We start from the raw sequence: 23,348 nt of genomic DNA on the forward strand, positions 1-23,348 counted from the left end.
AAAAACATTGTAGCAGAAAGGAAAAATGCCTTTGGATGGGCTTATCAATAGACTGGACACAAATGAGAAAAGAATTAGTGAACTTGAAGATATGTCAATAGAGATTTCCAAAACTGAAATGCAAAGAAAAAGAAAAACTAAATGAAAATGAAAGTACATCTTATCAGAATGTGTGGAATGTAGTGAAATGTAGTATTTACAGCATTAAATGCATATATTAGAAAAGAAGAAAGATCTAAAATGAATGGCCTAAACTTTCACCTTAGAAAATTAGAGAAAGTTCAGTATAAACCTAAAGCAAGCAGAAGGAAAGAAATAAAAATTAGAAATCAATGAAATTAAAAACAGGAAAACAATAGGATAAAAAAACAAAAACAAAAGCTGATTGAAAATCAGAGGGAAAAATTTTTATACACACAAACACTTAAATAATTGAACACAAAGCTTCATTATAGATCAGAATTAATGGAATAGCCAATAAGTTATCATTGGCATGTGGGAGGCAGGAGGGATAGATGTATTAGAGGAACATCTGAAACAGACCAGCAGCACACCTGCTGCTGTGTTGACTCATTAAGAAAAAGTTCCCACAAAGTAGACAAGAACTGTCAAGGTTTCTAGGAATCTCTTCTGGCCCTGTTAAATATATTGTTAATCTTTTCTTTCATATGCAAAGCTTCTGTGCCCTCCATATCTCAGATTTGAGTTACTATTGTAGCTTCTTAAGTGATCTCCCTGCATAAAGCCCCATATTTAGACCAGTCTCTTTTTAGTTCCCCATATATCCCAAGTTCATTTTCTGCCTCTGACTTCCCGGCAACCAGTTGCCATGTGAATTAATCGTGTCTATCTCTGGTTTGCTATTTTGTCTTTTATATCCTTGAATGATTGTACTCATTACTTAGTGTGTACTTGTCTCCCCTCTTTGAGAAGTTCAAAGGCCAATTATTGTTGAATCCTCAGCACCTGGCATTAAGATGGCAAATAGTAGACACATGATAAACGTTTATCAGATTGAATTGTGTGCTTGTCCTGCCTTCTTTCTGAAATGCCCTTACTTCTTTTTGCCTGTGCAGATTCTTTCCCTCCTTTAGAACTCACCTAGTCCATGAAATCTTTCCTGCCTGTCGTCTACGTTAATTTCCAAACTCTTACTGTATCCATATGCTGCACCACATGGTGAGCTGCAAGGAATCTGGAGTGTCCCAAACTTTTATGTAATATGTAAATTAGTATAGAAAGAAAATTACTAGTTAAGAGATTGAAAACAAGTTTTTTTTTTTCGGTACACGGGCCTCTCACTGTTGTGGCCTCTCCCATTGCGGAGCACAGGCTCCGGACGGGCAGGCTCAGTGGCCATGGCTCATGGGCCCAGCCGCTCCATGGCATGTGGGATCTTCCCGGACTGGGGCACGAACCCACATCCCCTGCATCGGCAGGCGGACTCTCAACCCCTGCGCCACCAGGGAAGCCCTGAAAACAAGTATTTATTCAATAATTGTTTTGGTAAGGTACTATGATAGTTTTTAAGGGGTCAAAGATGAATACATCCTTCAAGGATCTTACAGTTTAGTAGGGGAGATACGACATATAACAAGTAGCTAAGTAGTGACTTTCATAGGGAATGTGTTTTGAGAGTTCGGTTGGGCAGCTCAAGTAAAGGTTTGTGGATTTGAGAGCCACTGGGTAAAATTTAAACCCCATAAAGTAGGCATTGTAATTATTCCTGTCTTATTGATGGAAAAAATGAGGCTCAGAGAAGTTAAGTATCTTGACCAAGGTCATAATGGTCAATAAGTGGTAAAGCTGAAATTTTAACCTAGTGAGTCTGCCTTCTGAATATCTGCCTTTAATCACAGCACCAAGACTTTAGAATCATACAGAAGAGGTGCTTCCCTGGCAGTCCAGTGGTTAAGACTCCGTGCTTCTACTTCAGGGGGCACGAGTTCAATCCCTGGTCAGGGAACTAAGATCCTGCATGCTGTGCAGCACGGCCAAATAAATAAATAAATACCTTAAAAAAAAAGAATCATACAGAAGAATTAGCAACAGTAATTGAATGTGGGGAATAATGGAGTACTGAGGACAAAGGCGACTTCAGAGGTCACCTGAATGACGTGATTGAAACAGTGATGGTGCCATTGACAACATGGGGAACACAGGATGAGACATACAAGTAGGAGGAAAAAAATCAGCTGATTTTGAACAAACTGAGTTTTAGGTACTGGCAAGAGGGACCCCTAGCAGTTAGAGATATTAAACTGGATACGAAGGGCCGTTGAAAATAGGGCCTGAATGGCCACAAAATATTGAAAGCATGTCTAACTTTACTGAAGTCATGGAAATAAAAGTTAAAACTGTGAGATGCACTCTCCTACCTACTAGATGGACAAAAAAATAAAAATCATATACTAAATTTGTGAAAATATAGAGGGAGAAGAATTTTTATACACAATTCTCAAAATTGCCTTTTTTATAGTTGGTTTGTTTAAATCAGGTTCCCAGCAAAGTCCAAATGTTGCATTTGGCTGAATGTCTCTTAAGGAGTCTCTTTTAAGGGGTATGTCTGTTTGTTTGTTTGTTTTTAATTGGTTTTGCTTTTTTTCTTTTTCCTCTCGATAGGTTAGAACAGTCAGAGAGCCTTGAGGAAAACCAGCGGAACCTCCTTCAGATGACTGAAAAGTTCTTCCATGCCATCATCAGTTCCTCCTCCGAATTTCCCCCTCAGCTACGAAGTGTGTGCCACTGTTTGTACCAGGTATGCTTAAGGTTAGAGATTACCATTATTAATCCACAACTAAATTTAAAAGAATGCTTTACCAAAGAGGGATTTAGCTGCTAATAGTGGGTGGTTGATAATACTGAATCAATTTGGATGAATAATACATTAAGAATTGTTTAAATTGGCTTTAAAAATATAAAGTAGTTTAAGGGGGTACTTTAAAAATAATACATTTTCCTTGCATTTGAGAAGCTTAAAATGCACCAAATCTACTGGGTATAATAGATGTGATTGAAATGAGATATATTATGAAATTTTTGTTGTTGTTTTTATCTTGTACCTGAATTACTCATAGGGTCTTTCACATATGAGGCTGGTCTACTCCTTGCTTTCTGTGTTGTGAAATGCTTGATCCATAATTTTGATTTTTTCATTAAGCTCTATTGTGTTTGTGTCAGGTTTTCCCAGGACAGGCTGATGTTTATTTTATGTACAATGCTACTTATAAAACATATTGCATCATCATTCACGTCAAATTATTAGACTTTCCAACACTAGAGCTGCAAGTAATGCTTCTGAGTTCAGATGTCCACAGTCATCCCCTACTTGCTAAGGAAATTGCATCTGTGTTCTTTTATGGCTTCCACTGTGTTTTTGATCGGCATATGCAGTTTCAGAAATGATTTAATCACTCCAAGGGAGATTAGTGCAAATCCACATTAGCCTGTTAAAACTGTGATTCTGGAAGAAATATTATTGGGTCTGGAGTTTGGGACAGGGGCAGGTATAGGGGGAAAAAATTATGCATTTATCAAAACCCATGCCTTTTGTGTCTTTTTCCTTGCAGAGTTATCCCCAGCCATTTGTTTTTTAGCACAGGGCTTCGGTTGCTTAGAGACATTAGCAAGATCAGTGAAATTGTCATTTAAAAAAGCTGTTTCAGGCTGCTCTTTGTGAATTTTTCCCCCATTGCTATTTATAAAGATGTATCTGCTGTATCTATAAAAAAATGTTTCATCATGTTTGTAGATGATGAAGCATACTTAGCATTAAAACTCTCTTAATTTAATTTATCATGACTTTTCCTGCCTTTTCAAAATAGCTCAAGGAAGCTTAGGAGAGCCCCACATAATTTTTTCAGCTAGTTAAATCTGAGACCAGAGGGTGGTTTAGTTATAATATGAAATCTAATACAGTAAGTAATAGCATAAGTTTGGGCATTATTCAGCTTTCTCTTTAAATCCAATTCAGTCCATCTTCTGTTTATAAAACTAGGCAGATAAGAAATGGTGAGCACATATTAAAAATAGTCTGGACCAACTTCTTGGTTGGCCTAATAGTTACTGTTTTCAGAGAGCAAATGAATTTCTCAAGTGGCAGTGGCTTTGACTTTAGCTGGTTAGAAGTGAACGGGTACTAACTACCTGGTTACATATATGGTCTAGTAGATTTTAGTAGAAATTCTTCATGTGGTTGTCTCCCTAAAAGAAAACAGTTTTTGTATCATCAGCAAACTTGGAGTCCCATTTGATAAGGAAAAAGGAACTAAGTGCTTGGCATTTAGTAAGTACTTAGAAAATATTTAATGAAGGAATAAATAACCCCATTTCTCCTACCCAAGTAAACAAGATTCTTGCCAGCTTTCATAGTTAGGAAGGGAGGGAGGTAGTGAAAATAATGCAGAAAATAATGCTAGTTGATAATTGGTGGCTTATTAACCACTATGTGTTGTGCTTTTTAAAACATGCCATAATACAATATCCCATATTACAACAGACCTGAATTGTATTAAAATTTCACATACAATTATTCCCTTTAATAATATTATTTAAATGTTAGTGCATTTGGGGGACGTATTGGATAAACTTATTGTTGGAATGTACAATACTATAGAGGAAATATATGCTATATTATTTATAAATAAGAGTTTGTTTTTTAATAAGTGACTGATAACAGGAAATTTTACATTTACTAATTAAAAACAAAAAAAATAAACTTTGATCTCAAGATATTCTTTCACTGAGTCTCCTTCCAAATGTAGTTTTTCCCTTAGTTTGCTCTTTTATTTTTATTCATCTTCCCTCTTCTGGCTTTTTCTTGCCCTTTTGACTTTGACAATAACATAATGGTCCATTTGTACTTTTATGTTCTGCTGGGAGGGATAGTAGTCGATTGTTTTTTTCCCTCTAGTAAATATGTCTCCTGCTTTGGGACCTACTGGGGAAGATTTGAAAGCTGAGTATATTGCTAGCTAATAAATTTCTCTGAGCTTTAGATCTTTTTACCTGAGTTAGTATTTTTGACTGTTAAACCTTTTTAAAATCATGGTTTAACCATGTCTTTCATTTTATATGCCTCCTTACTTAGTGGACTAGGTTAAGATTATATAGGAATAGCCAACTGTGAACATGTGTTAGATTTATAACTGAGACATTTTCTCATGTATTTATTTCCACTTTTCCTCCTGATAGTTTTGGAGTAATGAGAAAATAATTCCCAGAGTGGATATTCTCCTAAGTTGTGGTGAGAGAGTTCTGAGAAAGAGCTAAATATGATTCTAAATAAATGTCGTCTTTTCCTAGCAAATGTGCTTCTCCAAACAGAAGTAGTTTACACAAAAATTTTAAGGCTATAATTGATGGTTATATACCGTAATTGAAAATAAAAAGTGTATAAAACTGCATTTTGGGGATAAATTGTGTTACTAGCGCTCTTATATAGACTAGTATATAGTCTAAAGTTTGAATCAAAGCTCCTTGAGAAAAAGACTGTGTCTTCTTGTTTTATTGCTTTCTTCCAGTGCTTAGAATGGTATCTAGCAAGTAGGTGCACAATAACTACTTGGATGAATGGATGGACGGATGGATGAACAAATATCAAACTAATGCCAAGTTATTATGGGTTATGGTGTTGAATGCACAGAATTCCTAGAATAAAATGCCATGTATGGTGGATTAAAGAATTCTAATTTGTTTTCAAGATATTTTAAAAATAATTATTGTGCCTAGTCTAGTCCAATCAGAAGTCTTTTAATTTTAACAGAGCTCTTTGGCCTAGGAGGAGCTCTGAGAGATGAAGCCAATATGTCTCTGTGGGTTTTGGGGTTTTTTTTGTGTGTGTGTGGTTTTTTTTTTTTTGGAGACATTCTGATAAATGGTCAAATCTGTGAAAAATTTTAAGCAGGCTTACAGTTTTATTCTGTAATTTTCTCTGCAGTTTCTTCACTTTAATATTAATGCTTATTTCTAGTTGAGCTGATAACATTCTTTTCCCAAATGTTGCAGAGCTTTTAACCTCCTCTGATTAGAACTTTTTCAGGAAGTAGCCTGCAAACAAAAATAAGTGAAATTGTAAGAGTAATCTTTCTTAAGGAGAGAGAGAGATACTTTTAGCTCAGAATCTCTAAAGTGTATTTTTCTATTATATTTAGCCATTTAATGTTTATTTTTTAAATCAGTAGGATAGGAATTCAATGCCAGCTATTGAAAAAAGAACTTTTTAAGTCAATTGAAGGATACACAGAGAAGTATATATAAATATATGTATCAAGAAAAAATTATGTAGACGCATAGAAGTGTTTTTAGATTATAATCTATTTGTAATGAACATTTTATATAAAATTTATCAAAAGCTAGGATTTAACTGAAATGTAAATATTAAATATCCTCACATTCACTTGAGGAGAGCTTTTCTGTGATTTATAGCCAGAAATAGTAGATATGATTGTCTCAACATTTCTTGCTATTTATTTAGTGCTTTGGCTTAAAAATGTAATAAAAATTAAAATCCAGAGATAAAATTCATCCCTCAAAATTAAGTTGATTCCTAATTTTTTGTTGATTCCATTTGTGTTACATTTTGATCATGTAATTTTATGTACAAGCCAACATTGTTTTTGTTGCTGTATGTAGATGGTGCTGTGACTTGTTTGTGCTCATCTCTGTTCTGTAGGCAACTTGCCACTCCCTACTGAATAAAGCTACAGTAAAAGAAAAAAAGGAAAACAAAAAATCAGTAAGTTTGGAGAACTTTTTTTTAGCTGTTTCTTTCAAAGCAAAACAAAAATCTTTTGCTGTTTGTTAAGAACATCTTCACTTCAGCCTATTTGACCTTCACTGTAAAATCATTCTACTAATTCTGGCACAAAGTAGCTTTCATTTCAATTAACCCTGGAATTAAGTTACATTGAAACATTCTCTGTGTTCCTTTGGTTTGATTTATCCCAAAGGCATTTTGGGGGCATTTGTTGCATTGGATATCCCTGGTCTAATTTTATTATTTATTTTTTAAATTATAAATGAATGCAAAAGAAACTTAATTTCAAGGCCTTAGGAAATGCTGACTCTCTTCATTCTTGCTTCTTGTTTGCAGGTAATGTGAGTGATTTCTTTTCCTAGAGATAAAAGTTTTTCTTAATTGTTAGAAGTACATGGAAGGAAAGTGTCACTTTCTAATAAATCTTACCTAAAAGTAGCTAAAGTTTATTTTTTACTTCTTTTTTTTTTTTTTTTTTTCTTTTTGCGGTATGCGGGCCTCTCACTGTTGTGGCCTCTCCCGTTGCGGAGCACAGGCTCCGGATGCGCAGGCTCCGGATGCGCAGGCCCAGCGGCCATGGCTCACGGGCCCAGCCGCTCCGCGGCATATGGGATCCTCCCAGACCGGGGCACGAACCCGTATCCCCTGCATCGGCAGGCGGACTCTCAACCACTGCGCCACCAGGGAGGCCCTATTTTTTACTTCTTATATTTTTATCTGGACAGTCTCAGCCAGGATTTAGATAATTGTGCTTAGATTATAAAAAACAAAACCACTTTTACCTTAGAGAAAATCATTATTAAACTATTGGGACTGAGAATTATAGTACTTTTGAAATAAAGGAAAACAGTGAGTCCATATTTATAGAGAAACACCTTATTTGCAAACATGATATGCATATACTTACCTGCTTCTATGAACTTGCCCTAATTTAAAAGGAGGAAAATTATGGTAGTCATAATTATTTTCTTCCTGTGAGTGACGTCCAAAATATTAACATGCATTCATTTTAAATTTGCCATTATCTGTCAGTATGACCGATCTTTATCAGGCTCAGTGCTACCTTTGTTCATACAATCCAAATGAATTTAGAGAAAGATGTAAAGAAAACCTTTAGGAGTCATGTAGTTAGTTTACTTTAAAAGGTAAAATTTAGTGTAGAGTATTCATCTGGTTTCATCTTTCATTTCTCGTCTGAGCTTTACATATAATAAATTTCTATTTTAAATTCAGAACTAAATTAAAATTTAGAGACATGCTTTTATGTCCATTCAGGAGATTCTTTTTTGGATATGTTAAGTAAATTTGGTCAGCTGTGAGCAAATGGATTGGATTGGATGGCCATCTTATTTAATAAAAACATTTCTTTCTAATGCTTCAGCCTTCTAATTCTCAGCGTATGTGGATTTAACATAATATACACCATCACTGTTCAAATTAATTTACTATTTCTAACACTCTTGTTTGGTGTTTTACTAATACCATTATGTAGTATATCACATAAATTAAAATTCAGGCTTTCTCCCTTTCTCTAGAGCATGTTTTTTAGCCTTCCTAACATTGCTTTATTTATTAAGATTTTGTCTAAAATTGTTTTTTGAAATGTTTTTTTCTACTAGTGTTATTTTCAGATTTAAAAATAAATGTTTCTGGGTAACACTAAGTTTTGGAATGTATTTCTCAGCACAAGTGATATGAGGTCCTTGTGGAAACAAAGGAAATCTAATTGGCAATTTGAGATATTTTAGAACACGTTCCAAAGAATGAAGACAGTATAGTTATTATAAATTTAAAATGTTGGTTTATAGAGTTGTTGGCTTAACAGAATCTAATGATCTAAACAGCAAGTTAACTTTCTTTGGGGGTGTATGTACCATGGATTGTAATGTGTAAAATATGGAGAGAAGGTTCTGGCTTCTGGTATATAGCTGTGTAATCATATTATAGATAATTCTCTTTATCATACTCAAACATATACTGTAAATTAGATTTCCTTTGAGAAGTTGTCAGCCTACCTCAGGTAATTAAGGATAGATGGGTTGTGATTCTCTTGATGATGTACAGTGTATGACTGCCTTTATTTGTAACCTGTAGTTCAGCTTTTATGGGGGGGTGGGCGGGGAGGTAAGTAAAGGGGACATTTGACTGATAATTGGTTTCAGCATTCAGACTGGCCCTACTTTGACCTTTTATGCAGAATGTCTTTTGGATACAAATTAGATTTTTTGCAGATTAAAAATAAAAACAACTTGAGTATGTGTATATTATGAGGTAAAATTATACTGATGTTAATTTGTGGTGAAAGGAAAAGAAGTATTTTAATAAATTAACTCATAAAATTTGTTGTTGAGCATTTTTATGGATATTGATTGTTTTATCAGGTTTTAGTTCCAAAAATATACTGTCATTGGTGAGATACATAATTATATGATACATGAAACAATATGTGTTCTTGTAGTGTGGATGCTTTTGAGTTTTGACATGAATTATTTTTGAAGATGTGGAAGATGTGGAAGTGAAGGTGTAGTACCTTTCATAATTTTTACAATATTCCGTTAGGGAAGTAATTCACTCAGATATTCATTAAATTCTGAGACTGAGTAATACTGAGTTTAAATCAGGTATAAGTGTGCGTCACACTTTAAAAGCTTTTCTGTCCTGGAGAAAACCAGGAAATAGCTACTCTAAAAATGCATTTTAAAAGAGTTCTCTGTGTGCATATAAGTAATTGATTTTTTTGAGACACTTTCCCAGCAGGTTAGTATTTTACAATTAAGCAGTTCTTTGGAAACCAAACTCTTAACGTTTACTTCTTTAAAAACCATTTCAGGATTTTAATGGATTAAACTGAATATATGTGATTCTTTTAAAACAACCTATTTGCAATTATAAATATAAAGCAGTTTTTAATCCCGTTCCTTCTTGCTAACTCACTCCTTAAAGGCTTTAAAAATTTGTAGGTTTGTTGACGTGTTTCTTATCTTTTCAGATTAAAATTTGTGAGTTCTAAAAGAAACAGTCAGTAGCAATGGTGGTCTGTGAACATTCTAAAATTTATGAAGAGTTTTGTCTGTGCGAAAGTAAACGTTCATTTTTCTGTTCTTACTCCCGAAAGGTTAAACACTGTACTAGAGTAGTAAAAAGCACTTGTGTTTTCTTCTTAATTCTGTTTCCAAAACTGTATTTCAGCTAAAAATAACTAAAACAATATTTAGGTTTTAAAGCTATTCTTCTAAGACTGCTGTGTTTAGCCACCTTCACCAGTTTCCTCTTACTGAGGTGTAAGGTTGTCCTTCATGCAATAGCACTCCAAGTACTATAACACCAAGAAAGCTTCCTGAGCTATGCAGTATACATGAAGGTGAGAATATATTAGTTATAACTCACCCCTGTTATCACCTCTCACAAAGATTTTCTCAGCTTAAAAAGTCATTCTCTAAAGTCTTATTTTTACTAACTTCCTATCATATATAGTTGAAAATTATTTTGAGATTTTAGGCAGAACACATTTAAAATGTATACCACATGAAGCACTGAAGGAAATAGAACGAAGTGAAATGATTCTTATTCTTTCCAGAGTTAATCTTGAGTCAGTCAGCTATGAGAATTCATGACAAGAAGTATTATTTTTTTGAGGCATTGTGAAGAAAACTAGAGCTATGTGAGATTCTGCATATAAATCCTGTTTTCTCATTTTCCCCCAATAGCCTTTGAAATGCAGGTTTATCCTTGGAATCCCAGAATATTGAGTGGAGTACTGTGGCCTTGCCGTTAGTCAACACTGCTTTAAGCAGCAGTTAGCCACGCTAAGCATGAATAGTTGTAGATATTTAAATGTTATATGAGTGTTCTTTAAAAATAAATATGTGTGTTATCTGTAACAAATGTAAATTTCAGAAAACTATAATTTTCATGTGTTAATTTAAAACAGGACACGCAAGGAAAAGATGGGAGCCGAGCCAGCTTCATAATACTTTCCCAGTCTAATTTACCTTCAAAGTGGAATGTTTTATAAAGAGAAAAAGAGAAAATAAATCCATTTAAAATGTTGGGCTCACATTTGTTTTTCAGTGTGGGCAACGATTTCTTGTATCTTTAACTTTTTTTATTTGACAGAATTACAAATTGAGGTACACATAGGGGTTCTCTCTTTTGCTGGTGGGATCCTTTTTTCTTTTAGGTCCCCAAGAATTCCCATTCCTCCATGGTTTAAATAATAAGTAGGCCCTTATAAAGCATTCTGATGAAGAAAAAGAACTGGCAATAATGTTACTTGTAAGTAAGTTTTTTCTCTCGATAGGAATCAAAGAAAACTAAGTTTTGTTTTGTATATGGCAAGCATTTTGCTCAAGAAATTTAATTGTACCTGGTATACGGCAAAATGTAAGTATTTACCATTAGGTATTGGATGTTTCAGGGGTATGCTGTTGAAAACTTATGTAGCTTTGCCTTACAAGCGTTGACCACACTCTCATGTCTTGTAATCTTAGTAAAATATGATAATCCTTGTGTGAAAATTTGTTCTGCTTTTGTTGCTCATCAAACCTGCAGTATAAACAGTGATGATAAAATTAAGATCTTTTTTCAGATCTCTTCTACACAACTCATCTATGAGACTTCTCTTTTTTTCTTAGATGCCTTTATTGTGCTTTTAAATGATAGAGGGCAAGAATTGAGGATAAATTTTTGTTTACTGATGTTTTGGGAGTAGGAAAAATTAGGCATGTGTTGTTCACAAGGATTGGTCTATTCACCGTTTTTGTGCAAAGTTTGACTTTCGAGCCCTTTCTTCCCATTTCCTTGTTTTAATTCAAACCATATACTGAATTCTCAACTCCTTGTTTTTAGGTGGTTAGCCAGCGTTTCCCTCAGAACAGCATCGGTGCAGTGGGAAGTGCCATGTTTCTCAGATTTATCAATCCTGCCATTGTCTCACCATATGAAGCAGGGATTTTAGATAAAAAGCCACCACCTAGAATCGAAAGAGGCTTGAAGTTAATGTCAAAGGTGAAGAATCATTTTGATAATATAACTATTCAAACTTTCTCTTCCATAAATTTTCAGTTTTTCGTATTCACTGTACTCTCTCTTAATTTTTGAAATGCCCTGTGGTTTTCACTTATATGCTTTTGTTTTGTTTTTATTTTTATTTGTTTATATTACAAAGAAATTCATTAGACTGATACCGATGGACCTTATTATCATTTGAAAATATTTTAGCAAATGTCTTCTGAAGATGGTTTTCTATGTAATCATTATGGAAATTCTGAAATGGAAACCAAAATGTATACTATATGATTTTTAAATTAAAAAATACATTAAAATTTTAATTTGTATTTTATATATGTAAATATATACGTGTTTATATAATTATATTCATATTTGGAAAAGCATAGAAACAAAACCTAGTATTTATTGAATGAGCAATAATTGATTTTTAGCTACCAGTAGAAATTGTATCAGTGAGAAAATTAATATTTTTTAAAGAATATATGAATGTGTAGCTTTCATAAATAAATAATCAGATCCTTTATAACCCTATTTTATTGTTTAGGTACTTCAGAGTATTGCCAATCATGTCCTTTTCACAAAAGAAGAGCACATGCGGCCTTTTAATGATTTTGTGAAAAGCAACTTTGATGCAGCACGAAGGTGAGCAGCCTGCTACTTAGCCAGTTGCTCTGTTTGGATCAAATATTTTCAGTTTCACTCAAGTCTATGTACTTGATCTACATGGAGCTCCTGTGTAGGTTTTTTTCTTTTTTCTCTCTTGGTCAAGAACATAATCTTATTTTATTTCACTATAAAAGACAGTAATGAAATAAAATGATATTCTTTATAATCTGGTAGTAATTTCCATATTTAAAAACCAGGAGGGATTTTTGACATATATACTAAAATAAAGGATTTGAGTTTGACACAATATGGAGGAGAGGAAGAAGGAAAAAGATTTCTTTCAGTAAAAATGAAAACCAAACTGGTCCAGATAATGCATTATAGTGTATAATCACAGGTTTTTTTGATGTTAGAATATTTTTGATACTTTAATTTGGATATGTATGTAAAGTAAAAAGTTACTCTTTAAACCACGTGATGCAAATGCATAAGATTTTGTTCATGAGTAACTGGATAACTTGAAGTTTTATGATTTTAGAAAACTTGAGTTCTCCTAGGTTCCCATAACTAACTAGTTGCTTCTCTTTATCTCTCTGAGTTGTTGGTTTATCTGTAGAGTAGGTATAACACTATGTTTGCCTGTGAGTTGATTTTAGAGAAGCAAATGACATAACTTATGAGAAAGTGCTTTGTAAATGTAAGTTGACGTCAAGAATTCTACTTTTCGGGGCTTCCCTGCTGGCGCAGTGGTTGAGAGTCCGCCTGCCGATGCAGGGGACACGGGTTCGTGCCCCAGTCCGGGAAGATCCCACATGCAGCGGAGCGGCTGGGCCCGTGAGCCATGGCCGCTGAGCCTGCGCGTCCGGAGCCTGTGCTCTGCAACGGGAGAGGCCACAGCAGTGAGAGGCCCCACGTACCGCAAAAAAAAAAAAAAAAGAATTCTACTTTTCATACAGTGTGAATCTAATTATTTTGGCTCACAGTCTAAGCTATACTTGTACAACACTCTCTTCCAATTTTTCATTATAGTTCCTGCGAATTTCTCTCTAATTGGAGTTTAAAAGGTGTACTGTTGGACTGCAAATCACATTGGAAAGAAAGTGAATGTCAGCATAGGATTTATATTCTGGCAGATTGACTACCCATAGAAAGTTAAAAGAACAAAGGTTCTGATCCTGGCTCTGACCTAAGAGGCCGTATAGCTTTGGGGAGGTCTTTTGTCTTGTCTGGGCCTCCGTTTCCTTATCTGCAAAGTACTGGCTTTGACCTAAGAGGCCGTATAGCTTTGGGGAGGTCTTTTGTCTTGTCTGGGCCTCCGTTTCCTTATCTGTAAAGTCCTGGCTTCTCTACAGAGTCTCATCTGTTTAAATTTCGTTGTCTGACCCAGAGCCTACTCTGAAGCTGTAGCCAGGTATCAGGAATGGAAGACCAACTTTCTCCTTGTCTCTTCTTGTTTCGTTTAATGATAGTCATGTGTGTGAATAAAACCTCCATATTTGTAATAGCAGTAATTTCACAACGTTACTTCACATAGATTTAATTCAAACATAGATATGAGTATATCTGGTTTTTGAAATTCTAATAACTTTGCATTTTTGAAGGTTTTTCCTTGATATAGCATCTGATTGTCCTACAAGTGATGCAGTAAATCATAGTCTTTCCTTCATCAGTGATGGCAATGTGCTTGCTTTACATCGTCTACTCTGGAACAATCAAGAGAAAATTGGCCAGTATCTTTCCAGCAACAGGTAAAATTTCCCTGTCATGGGGATATTGAAAAGTCTCAGCTTAAATTTTTTTTTTTAGTATTTATTTATTTATAATTTATTTTTGGCTGTGCTGGGTCTTAGTTGCAGCATGTGGGATCTTTGTTGAGGCATGCGGGATCTTTATTTGTGGCATGCGGACTTCTTAGTTGAGGCATGCATGTGGGCTCTAGTTCTCTGACCAGGGATCAAATCCGGGCCCCCTTCACTGGGCATGTGGAGTCTTACCCACTGGACCACCAGGGAAGGCCCAGTTTAAATTTATACCAATAAAATTATTGGTCATGAATAATGCTTTTTACTTTGCATCTCCTTAGATAAGAATTATGATTTGGAAAGAGAAATGTAGACTCTTTTTAAAAGTATATAGGCAACAGGTTAAGTCATATTAAATGATCAACCAACCTACATCAGTGCTACAGACTTTTATAAAAATATTAAGCTAAGAGGGAATTAATCCTCTGGTGGTCCAGTGGTTGGGACTCGGTGCTTTCACTGGGTTTGATCCTTGGTGGGGGAACTAAGAATCCTACAAGCCATGCAGCACAGCCAAATAAAAAAAGAAAAAAAAAATTAAGCTAAGAATTCACAAACTAGCCTTTTGGGTTTTTTCTGGTTTGCAAATGTAATGTACAACAAGACATAGAGAAGTTTAAATATACTAGAAGTTCAAGTGAGTATTGGCATCTGAATCTGAAGAGCAGCTTAATTCTTAGGAATTTAATAATTAAAACATTGCTATTCTATTGCAATCCTATAATCCCATTTGTGATACTCTAAGTATATGCAAATAGCTTTATATAGACAATACTTAATAATTGAAGATTATTAATTTAGGAATTGTTTCATTCGCTGTTTTTAGTTAAAGTCTCTTGTAGCCTGAATCATTTGCTGTCCTTTCTAGTTATGTATGTTTATAAAGGGCCCAAATTCCTATGTATGAGTTCTCTTACAAAGGTAAAATGAGTCCAGATTACTTTTAAATGGCAATAAAAATGGTTTGTTCATTCATGGGAAAAATAGAAGACCATAAAGCTAAGGCTAGCAACTACTTAGGAGTTTAAAAGAGAGAGCATTTTAATCCTTTAAGAGTTGTTAATGGATTGAAGTAGACATGGGTATGACTAATATGTGCCTAAGATAGAAAGAGGAAGATGCTTTCTGTATCTGTGTGGCTCTTAAACTGTGGAACTTCTAAATGCAAACGTTCTTTTAAATGCATTTTTTAAGTGCAAACTCTTATATAACTTACAATCATATTCATGTAGTTTAATACTAGAGAGTTTTTCTTCAATTTGTTTTTTTAAAAAAAGACACATTCCAAACATACAAAGAAGTATAGACCATAATGTAACAGAGACCCATGTCTACCACCTAGCTTTAACATTATTCATTTTGCTGTAATTACTTCAGATCTTTATAACATTTTATTTCTTGGGGAAGAAAAGGTATTACTTCTCTCTTGTGTAACTAACAAGAAAATGGAAATTACAGGTATAACATAGGTACATATAATATAGTTTTGTGTGGTTTAAAATTTTACAGCAGTGATACACTGAGTATAGTCTCGTCACACAATATTCTATTTGAGATTTATCATTTATTTAACTTAGTATTTCATTGAATGACTATATCACAGTTTATTTTTGCACTTCCTAAATGATGGATATTTAGGGTTTCCTGTTTTTTATTATTTTAAATAGTGATGTAATAAATATTCTTCATGTTTGTCTCCTTGTGTATTACCTAAATGTGTAATTGCCGAGTTCTGGGGTATACACAGCCTCAACTTTACTAGATATTGCCACATTACTTTTCACAGTGTACATGCTTATTTACATTTTGCCAGCACTGTGTGAGAGTACCTCTTTATACACATCCTCATCAAAATTGGCATTAGCAAACTTCATAAATTTTTGCCAGTTTGATGTTTGTGAAATAATGTCGTTATCTTTACTTTTAAATGTTTAATAGTTGTTGAAAATTCATATTTACCCTGATTAAGCAGAAATCTGATATCAGGGACAGTATGTCCACTTCCTAAAAAGTGGATCAGAATGTTATATTTACTTACTGATTGCCCATTTAATGGTAATGGATTAATACTAGAACAAAATGAATTTTTATGTGAATTTTGTAGTTTGGGGAGTGGTCATATTTCTAAGACGTCTCAGTGTAAACTTAAAACCCCTGAGCTCTTTTGGATGCTGTTTACAAATTAGCAGGAACCACCAGCTGACAGTAAAAAGAAAAGCAGCCAGTGACAATCTAAAGAAATGTGTTCTGCTAAATGTGAACTGCTACTTTTTTCCTAAGTAGTTTGCTATACCTAGGGATCACAAAGCTGTTGGAAGACGACCTTTTGATAAGATGGCAACACTTCTTGCATACCTGGGTCCTCCAGAGCACAAACCTGTGGCAGATACACACTGGTCCAGCCTTAACCTTACCAGTTCAAAGTTTGAGGAATTTATGACTAGGTAAAGTATCACCTTCAAATGATGATTGCTTTCTTTTTCGATGAGATGCAAGGTTTACCACCAGGCCACTTGTTAGATATGCTTGTATATTTGATAGAGAATTATTAGGAAGGCTGTGCTTAATGACCACATTGCCATGTTTTGGAATCCCACTTTTCTCTTACCCTATATATTGTTGAAATATGCTTTGTTTCATACTTGATTTTCTTATAAAAATAATAGCATCTTATTGAATAGTACTTTGTCATATTGTTTTGAGGTGTTTTTGCATTTAATAGTTAAAAGCGAGGGTAGATAACATTATTTTCATATTATAATTAGGGAAAACAGAGTTCAAAGTGAATAATTAATTTGCCTAAGATTCCATACCTGATTCATAGGTCCTTTGGTTCAAAGTGCAGAACTCTTTTTACTACACTGTAACATTTTTTAGAACCCTCCTGAAAATTAATGATACTAGCTTCTTTTAGATTGAGGCTCAGAAAATACAGTATACTTTAATATTGCTATAAAATTTCTGTAGACATTTGTTTTGAATCTCATTTAGATGGATTTAGTTTGGATCCTCATTGTTAGACATTCACCACTATGATGTTACAGTGAAGATAGTTTGCTGAATTCTTTAGTCTTTATAAAGTACCTTTCATACTACTTTACACTTAGTCACTTAGTGTTTCATAGTGAGTGTGGGTTAAGTGTTTTGTTCATGGTGTGTGCCAGAGGCAGAAAGAAAAAAGCAGAATATGACATTCTGAAGTTAATTCACATTAACGATTTGCACATAATGTCCCGAGCATTTTAAGTGCCTGTTATTAATCATACTACATACAGGCCGTAGTTTTGTACACATGACTCACATATTTTGCTACTGTTAAAAGAATGTATGAATGTATAACAATCTCCTTTCAAACTTAATTTTTATCTTTAGCTCTGTTACATTTTTCTGTGTAACAAATGTTTATTCCTATGTAATTAAAGGAATATTTCCATACAAAATTTTCATGTTACCTAGTTGAAAATTATACAGTCCAAAAATAGAAAACTATTTTTTATTCAACATTACTAAGGATGTCCTTGCCATTTTTCCATTTTTCAGAGAAAACCTCTTTATTAGTCCTTTTACCTAAGACCCTACCTTCCTTACAAAACAACCTTCTGTCCTTTTGAACACTAAATGATGTAATATGTGTAAGATACTTAGAACAATGTCTGGTGTATATATAAAGTGTTTAATAAATATTAGGTGATATTTTTGTTCTGAGTTCCCACTGATGCTCTCTGAGACTCATTTTTCTTTTAAAAAAATGGAAATAGCTTTATAATGTTGTCAACCATAAAAATAAAAATTGTTAAATTATTCAAAACATAGAAATCTAAAAAAGAAAGTAAAAAGTTTTCAGTTATTTCATCCCTTAAAGATAATTCGGTTAACATTTGGCAGATAGCCTCCCAGTCATTTACCTATACACATGTGCACCTATTTCCCTTATCAAATGATATCTATGTTGTTTCCATTAATATTAAACAAATGCTGACCTGGTACAAGCAATATGATGAACTGAGGTAATACAACCTCTCCTCCCACCCCCAAGAAACATAGAAATACTAGGTAAAAGAAAATGTATTTTAATAATAAAGTAGCACAGGGAGATCAGCTCGTTGCTTTGTGATGACCTAGAGGGGTGGGATAGGGAGGGTGAGAGGGAGGCTCAAGAGGGAGGGGGATATGAGGATATATGTATATATATATAGCTGATTCACTTTGTTGTACAGGAGAAACTAACACAACATTGTAAATCAATTATACTCCAATAAAGATATTTTAAAAAATAATAAATGCATACATAGCTGGAAGAGAATTTTGGAGCAAATTACCTAGTATACAGTCAGTACAGAAAGATAAAGAAATGGAAAATATGAAAGAGTTTAAGAGATACAAGTGATAGAATGAGAAGGTCCAGCATGTCTAATAAATAGAGCTTAAAGAGAATTGTGAAGAGGTAATATATGAAAGACAACAAATGAGAATTTTCCAGGGTTGTTGAGTGACATAAATCTTCAGGTTAAAGACACACACTGACTACTGAGCCGAATATATAAAAATTAAACCATGCCTTTTTTGGAAGTATATTTAAATATATATAAGAGTATAATTATAAAAGTGATATTCAGAATCAGGGAGATTAGAATGGACTTTTAATAAATTGTGTTGGTACAACTGTACCAGTAAGTAACCACCTGGAAAAAGATAACGCTATTTGTGAGGATAAATTCCCATAAAGAAGAACATGTGGGCCTTTCTCACTCACTCAGAATCAGTAAGCCAGGAAAGAAAAGGTTGATAAACTGAACTCTTAAAAAACAAACAAGTAAGTAAAAACTCAAAAATTCCTGTCTAGAAAGAAAAATGATTAAAAACAATTCTATGGTTAATATCCCTGTCCAGTAGTTTTCTTAGCTGTTTGTGGTTCAAAGAACAACACCTTGAATTTTTTGATACATGTTAACCACACTGCCCTTCAGAAAGCGTGTTGCTTTTAAAATATTTTGTCATTTTGTATATTTTATCATTGGTGCAGTTGTGGATTTTTGTAGATATTCAGTGGACAGTGTAAAGCCTATGAGTTACTCTATTCTTTTTTTTCTTTCAGGCATCAAGTACATGAAAAAGAAGAGTTCAAAGCTTTGAAAACTTTAAGTATTTTCTACCAAGCTGGGACTTCCAAAGCTGGGAATCCTATATTTTATTATGTTGCACGGAGGTAAGAAACACTATGTTTTATCTTACCAGAGCTTTTAAAATGATATCAAATGTAGAGAGACAGGAAGTTTGGTTTTTCCCATTTGATTTTACTAGAATTGGAGACAAGTTTTTCTGGGAGAATGTAGCTGGGTAAATAGCCATCTTGTCCCTAAATGATGCTCAGTACATTAGAAATTGCTTTTCAGACTACCTGTTTCGTATCGGCTTCTCTTTGTTACATCAATTTTTTTATACCATGTTACAATGAATTAATTACCAAGAGTAAAAAAAAAATCACAATTTTTTATTTTCTGGTGTATTCTGATTAAATACTATCCATAACATGATACTCAGAAACTTCATTTTAAACGGAAATAAAACTTTAAGAGTCTGAGAACTTTTAGTAATATGCTGTGTAAGACAACATCAGGGTGATTTAGCAAATAATTCAGAGACACTACGGGAAATTCCTATAAAGATATGGCACAGGAGACAGCCTGAAAACTTGACTGTATTTGTTCATGCTGTCTTTCAGTCAAGGCTGGTTCCTAGAAAACCTTTCTGGCAGCGCTCCTCCTTCACAATAGGTATAATGCTTGCATTGCTTTCCCTGCCATTGTCTTTTCCTTCTTGCCTCATTCTGCCTTCCTTTTGAGCACTTGTCTGTGACATTAGTCAGTTTTACTTCTTCCCATTTAGTGTGACATAAACTCATGGCAATTGAACCTTAGGGACAGTGTGATATAATAGAGAGACCACTGGCTTTGGAATCTCAAGGACTATGTTTACTCTTAGTTCTGCTGTTCCACTAGGCTCTAGGAATTAACCTTTCTGAATTACCTCAATTTAACGTAAATTGAGGAATTATGTCAGTAGACTTAATGGTCATGAATGGCAAAAAATTGGCAGTGTATAGGAAATAAATGGAGGTTGAGAAGTAATGGCAGAGGAGTGAAAAAAGGAAGGTGGGAGGTGGGAAACTCAGTTAATTGGATAATTCAGATAGCGTTAACACCAAGAAGTCCTAAGAAATGGGGTGTTAGGGAATCAAGAGGGCATAGAAACTTGCATTTATCCTTAGCCCTCCTCTTTAACAACTCTGAGTAACATCTCTTCACCTTCCCATGTAAGTCTTCTCTCTACCTTTTATCTCAGATGCTGTTTCTAAATTGCTTAAGATGATTTTAATTTTCTTTTGCATTTGAGATGAACCGTATTTGTATTCCATCCCCAATCTTTAACACCACCAGTGTATTTTTTTTTTTTTTTTTTTGCGGTACGTGGGCCTTTCACTGTTGTGGCCTCTCCCGTTGAGGAGCACAGGTTCCGGACGCACAGGCTCAGCGGCCATGGCTCACGGGCCCAGCCGCTCCGCGGCATGTGGGATCTTCCCGGACCAGGGCACAAACCCGTGTCCCCTGCATCGGCAGGTGGACTCTCAACCACTGTGCCACCAGGGAAGCCCCACCAGTGTATTTTGATTTTCCCTATTTTGTTGAAGTAATTAACAGTGAGACATTGGTAAGAGAGGTAGATAGACATGTGTCTCTCCCCCCGCTTTTAAATTCTTGTTAGTTTACAAGTCAGAAAGATTTCTGGAAAACCTCAAAGCTGAGTTTTTTCTTCAGGATCAGAGTGTAAGATTGTGTTCGTTCTCTGCAGTGGTCTGTACTATACAGGCCAAAAGGAAAGTAGCATGGGCCTGATGCAGACACCTTCTGTGGTATTAAATCAGTGGGATTTCCAAGAAACGTGTATAATATGGTGACTTGAGAGTGCTAAGGATTCCCAGCTCTGCTGCTTCTTAGATAAGTTAATTTTTACGAATCTGTTTCTTCATATGTTAAAGAGGGGGAGATGCTTATAAAAAACTATCCTGCCTACATCTCCCATAAAGTATTTTGTGACCTATAAAGTTCTGTAGAGAGTATATTTGAGGCTTTCTTTTTTTGTTGTTTTTGTTTCGGGATATGACTTTACTAATTTCAGCTGTTTCAGTTTCTTACTTAGACCTACGAGACTGCCTCCTGGACTTCATTGTCACCTGGTGTGAAGCCTCAGGTCCAGGACAGATGAGCACGTAATAGTTCAGAGTAGAGAGAGGCCCAGGTCCTCCACTGTATACAAAAGCAGGAGAAGGTAGTAACTCAGCCAACTTTGTCAGAGAACACTTAGGTTTGACTTTTTGATATTCCTTTGTTATTGTGGCTTAGACTACCATGTATTAGTTTATGTCTTTTGAGCTGTGGATTCCAGTCTCCTTACAGATACTCCACAGACATTTCTCACTTGAAATGTCCAAAATTTAATTCAGTGTATATTCAAATCAACTTCTTCTTCACACCATATTCTCTTTTTCAGTAGCATCACCATCCCTTCTCACTCTAGAAACCCTAATCATTTAAATCTTCCCTCTTTCTTTTATCCTCCTCATTATCAGTCACCACGTCTGATTTTAGTTGTGTGATCTAGGCACACCAATTAGGCTGTTTTAGTCAGGACCCTGTTATTACAAAGAAGTCATTCTTACTTTCTCAAGAAGATAGGCCTCAGGAAAAACATGAATTAGAGCAGGGCCTGCCCAGATGTAGACAGAACTTAGATGTCTGTCAGTCCTGGAACCGGCTTGCGCTAATTCTCTCTTGGCTTCACGTTCAACTCTACCTCATGATTTTCCTCTTTCTGTATTTCTTCAGTTTTAGCCCCAGCTGGTCAGTCCTTCATTACCTCAACACTGCACACTTCAAATTCCAGAAGGAGAACGTGTTCAGCTAAAAATACCTGTTTGGCAAAGCCCTTAATGCTATATGCTGGCCAGCCAGTAGATTTCTGGCTGCCCCTAAGTCAAGTACTTGTTCCTAGCCTAGCAGTCATGTGATTCAGAATAACCTCCTAGTGCTATTCCTTTATCAGGGGCTGTCCTGTGTTTTAATTTTTTTTGAATTGAGTCTTAGTGGTTTAATATTACTTTTCGGTACTTTGGGAATGTCTTTTGAATTCATTCCCCCCCCCCCACTGCCATTAGTGAGACTCTCTTATTAGCTTTAACCTGTACTAATGCAGCATTATTCTCCTACTACCTAAACCCCACATAACTACTTCCAGGTCATCTTTTTATTTATTTATTCATTCATTCATTCATTTATGGTTGCATTGGGTCTTCATTGCTGCGCACGGGCTTTCTCTAGTTGCAGCGAGCAGGGGCTACTCTTCATTGCGGTGCGCAGGCTTCTCACTGCAGTGGCTTCTCGTTGCAGAGCACGGGCTCTAGGTGCACAGGCTTCAGTAGTTGTGGCACACGGGCTTCGGTAATTGTGGCTCATGGGCTCTAGAGCCCAGGCTCAGTAGTGGCACACGGGCTTAGTTGCTCCGTGGCATGTGGGATCTTCCTGGGCCAGGGCTCGAACCCGTGTCCCCTGCATTGACAGGCTACTTCCAGGTCATCTGAACGTTGCTTCTGGAGGCAGTTTCCAGTTCAAATCTAATCTTGTCTCTCTCCATTTGTTAAATAGAGTCCCCATATAAAGTCCAGGTTCATATAAAGTCAGGCATGCTGGGTGCTCCATAATTTTGACCTAATTTAGTTTCTAATCTTTTCCTGCTATTCCCTACTATACACTTTTGCTCCTAGCCTGTAATAGTTAAAGTACCATAAATATAAGGACAGTTGTTGCAGCATTGTTTATAGTGGCAAAAAACTGAAAATAATATAACTGTGTATCAAAAGGAAATTGTTGAATAAATAATGATACATCTCTATATGGAATAATATGCAATGTGTTAAATCTAGTTTGCTTGTTACCAGTGATAGAAATGAAATTTAAACTTGTGTAAACCAGGAGAGATATCAATTGCCACATGTACCCAAGAAGATCAAGAGATGGACTGGCTTCTTGCATGACTACGTGCAGAGCTTTGAACAGTGTCATCTGGAGAACATCTGTCTTCTCTGTGTCTTGACTCTACTTTCTTTGTGTTGATTTTAT

The 23,348-nt window shown here is 35.1% G+C and overlaps 1 protein-coding gene across 6 annotated transcripts in view; it reads left to right on the forward strand.

The window, feature by feature from the left end:
• The window catches only part of NF1 (neurofibromin 1), a 261,641-nt gene that overhangs the window by 141,200 nt on the left and 97,093 nt on the right, over positions 1–23,348 (forward strand). For 5 of the 6 annotated variants that reach the window (XR_009530430.1, XM_060082451.1, XM_060082452.1 and 2 more), the window contains 7 exons: positions 2,623–2,758; positions 6,674–6,736; positions 11,606–11,764; positions 12,312–12,409; positions 13,975–14,121; positions 16,473–16,619; positions 19,271–19,381. Coding sequence is in view for 5 of the 6 variants with exons in the window: in XM_060082451.1 (XP_059938434.1) it covers positions 2,623–2,758; positions 6,674–6,736; positions 11,606–11,764; positions 12,312–12,409; positions 13,975–14,121; positions 16,473–16,619; positions 19,271–19,381 (861 nt within the window). In the remaining variant the exon portion in view is untranslated. Of the gene's footprint in view, positions 1–2,622; positions 2,759–6,673; positions 6,737–11,605; positions 11,765–12,311; positions 12,410–13,974; positions 14,122–16,472; positions 16,620–19,270; positions 19,382–21,360; positions 23,344–23,348 lie in introns of those variants that run through there. The other variant, XM_060082454.1, reaches the window with a different exon arrangement.

The sequence above is a fragment of the Mesoplodon densirostris genome, chromosome 18 (genome assembly GCF_025265405.1).
Source record: "Mesoplodon densirostris isolate mMesDen1 chromosome 18, mMesDen1 primary haplotype, whole genome shotgun sequence".
Lineage (NCBI taxonomy): Eukaryota > Metazoa > Chordata > Mammalia > Artiodactyla > Ziphiidae > Mesoplodon > Mesoplodon densirostris.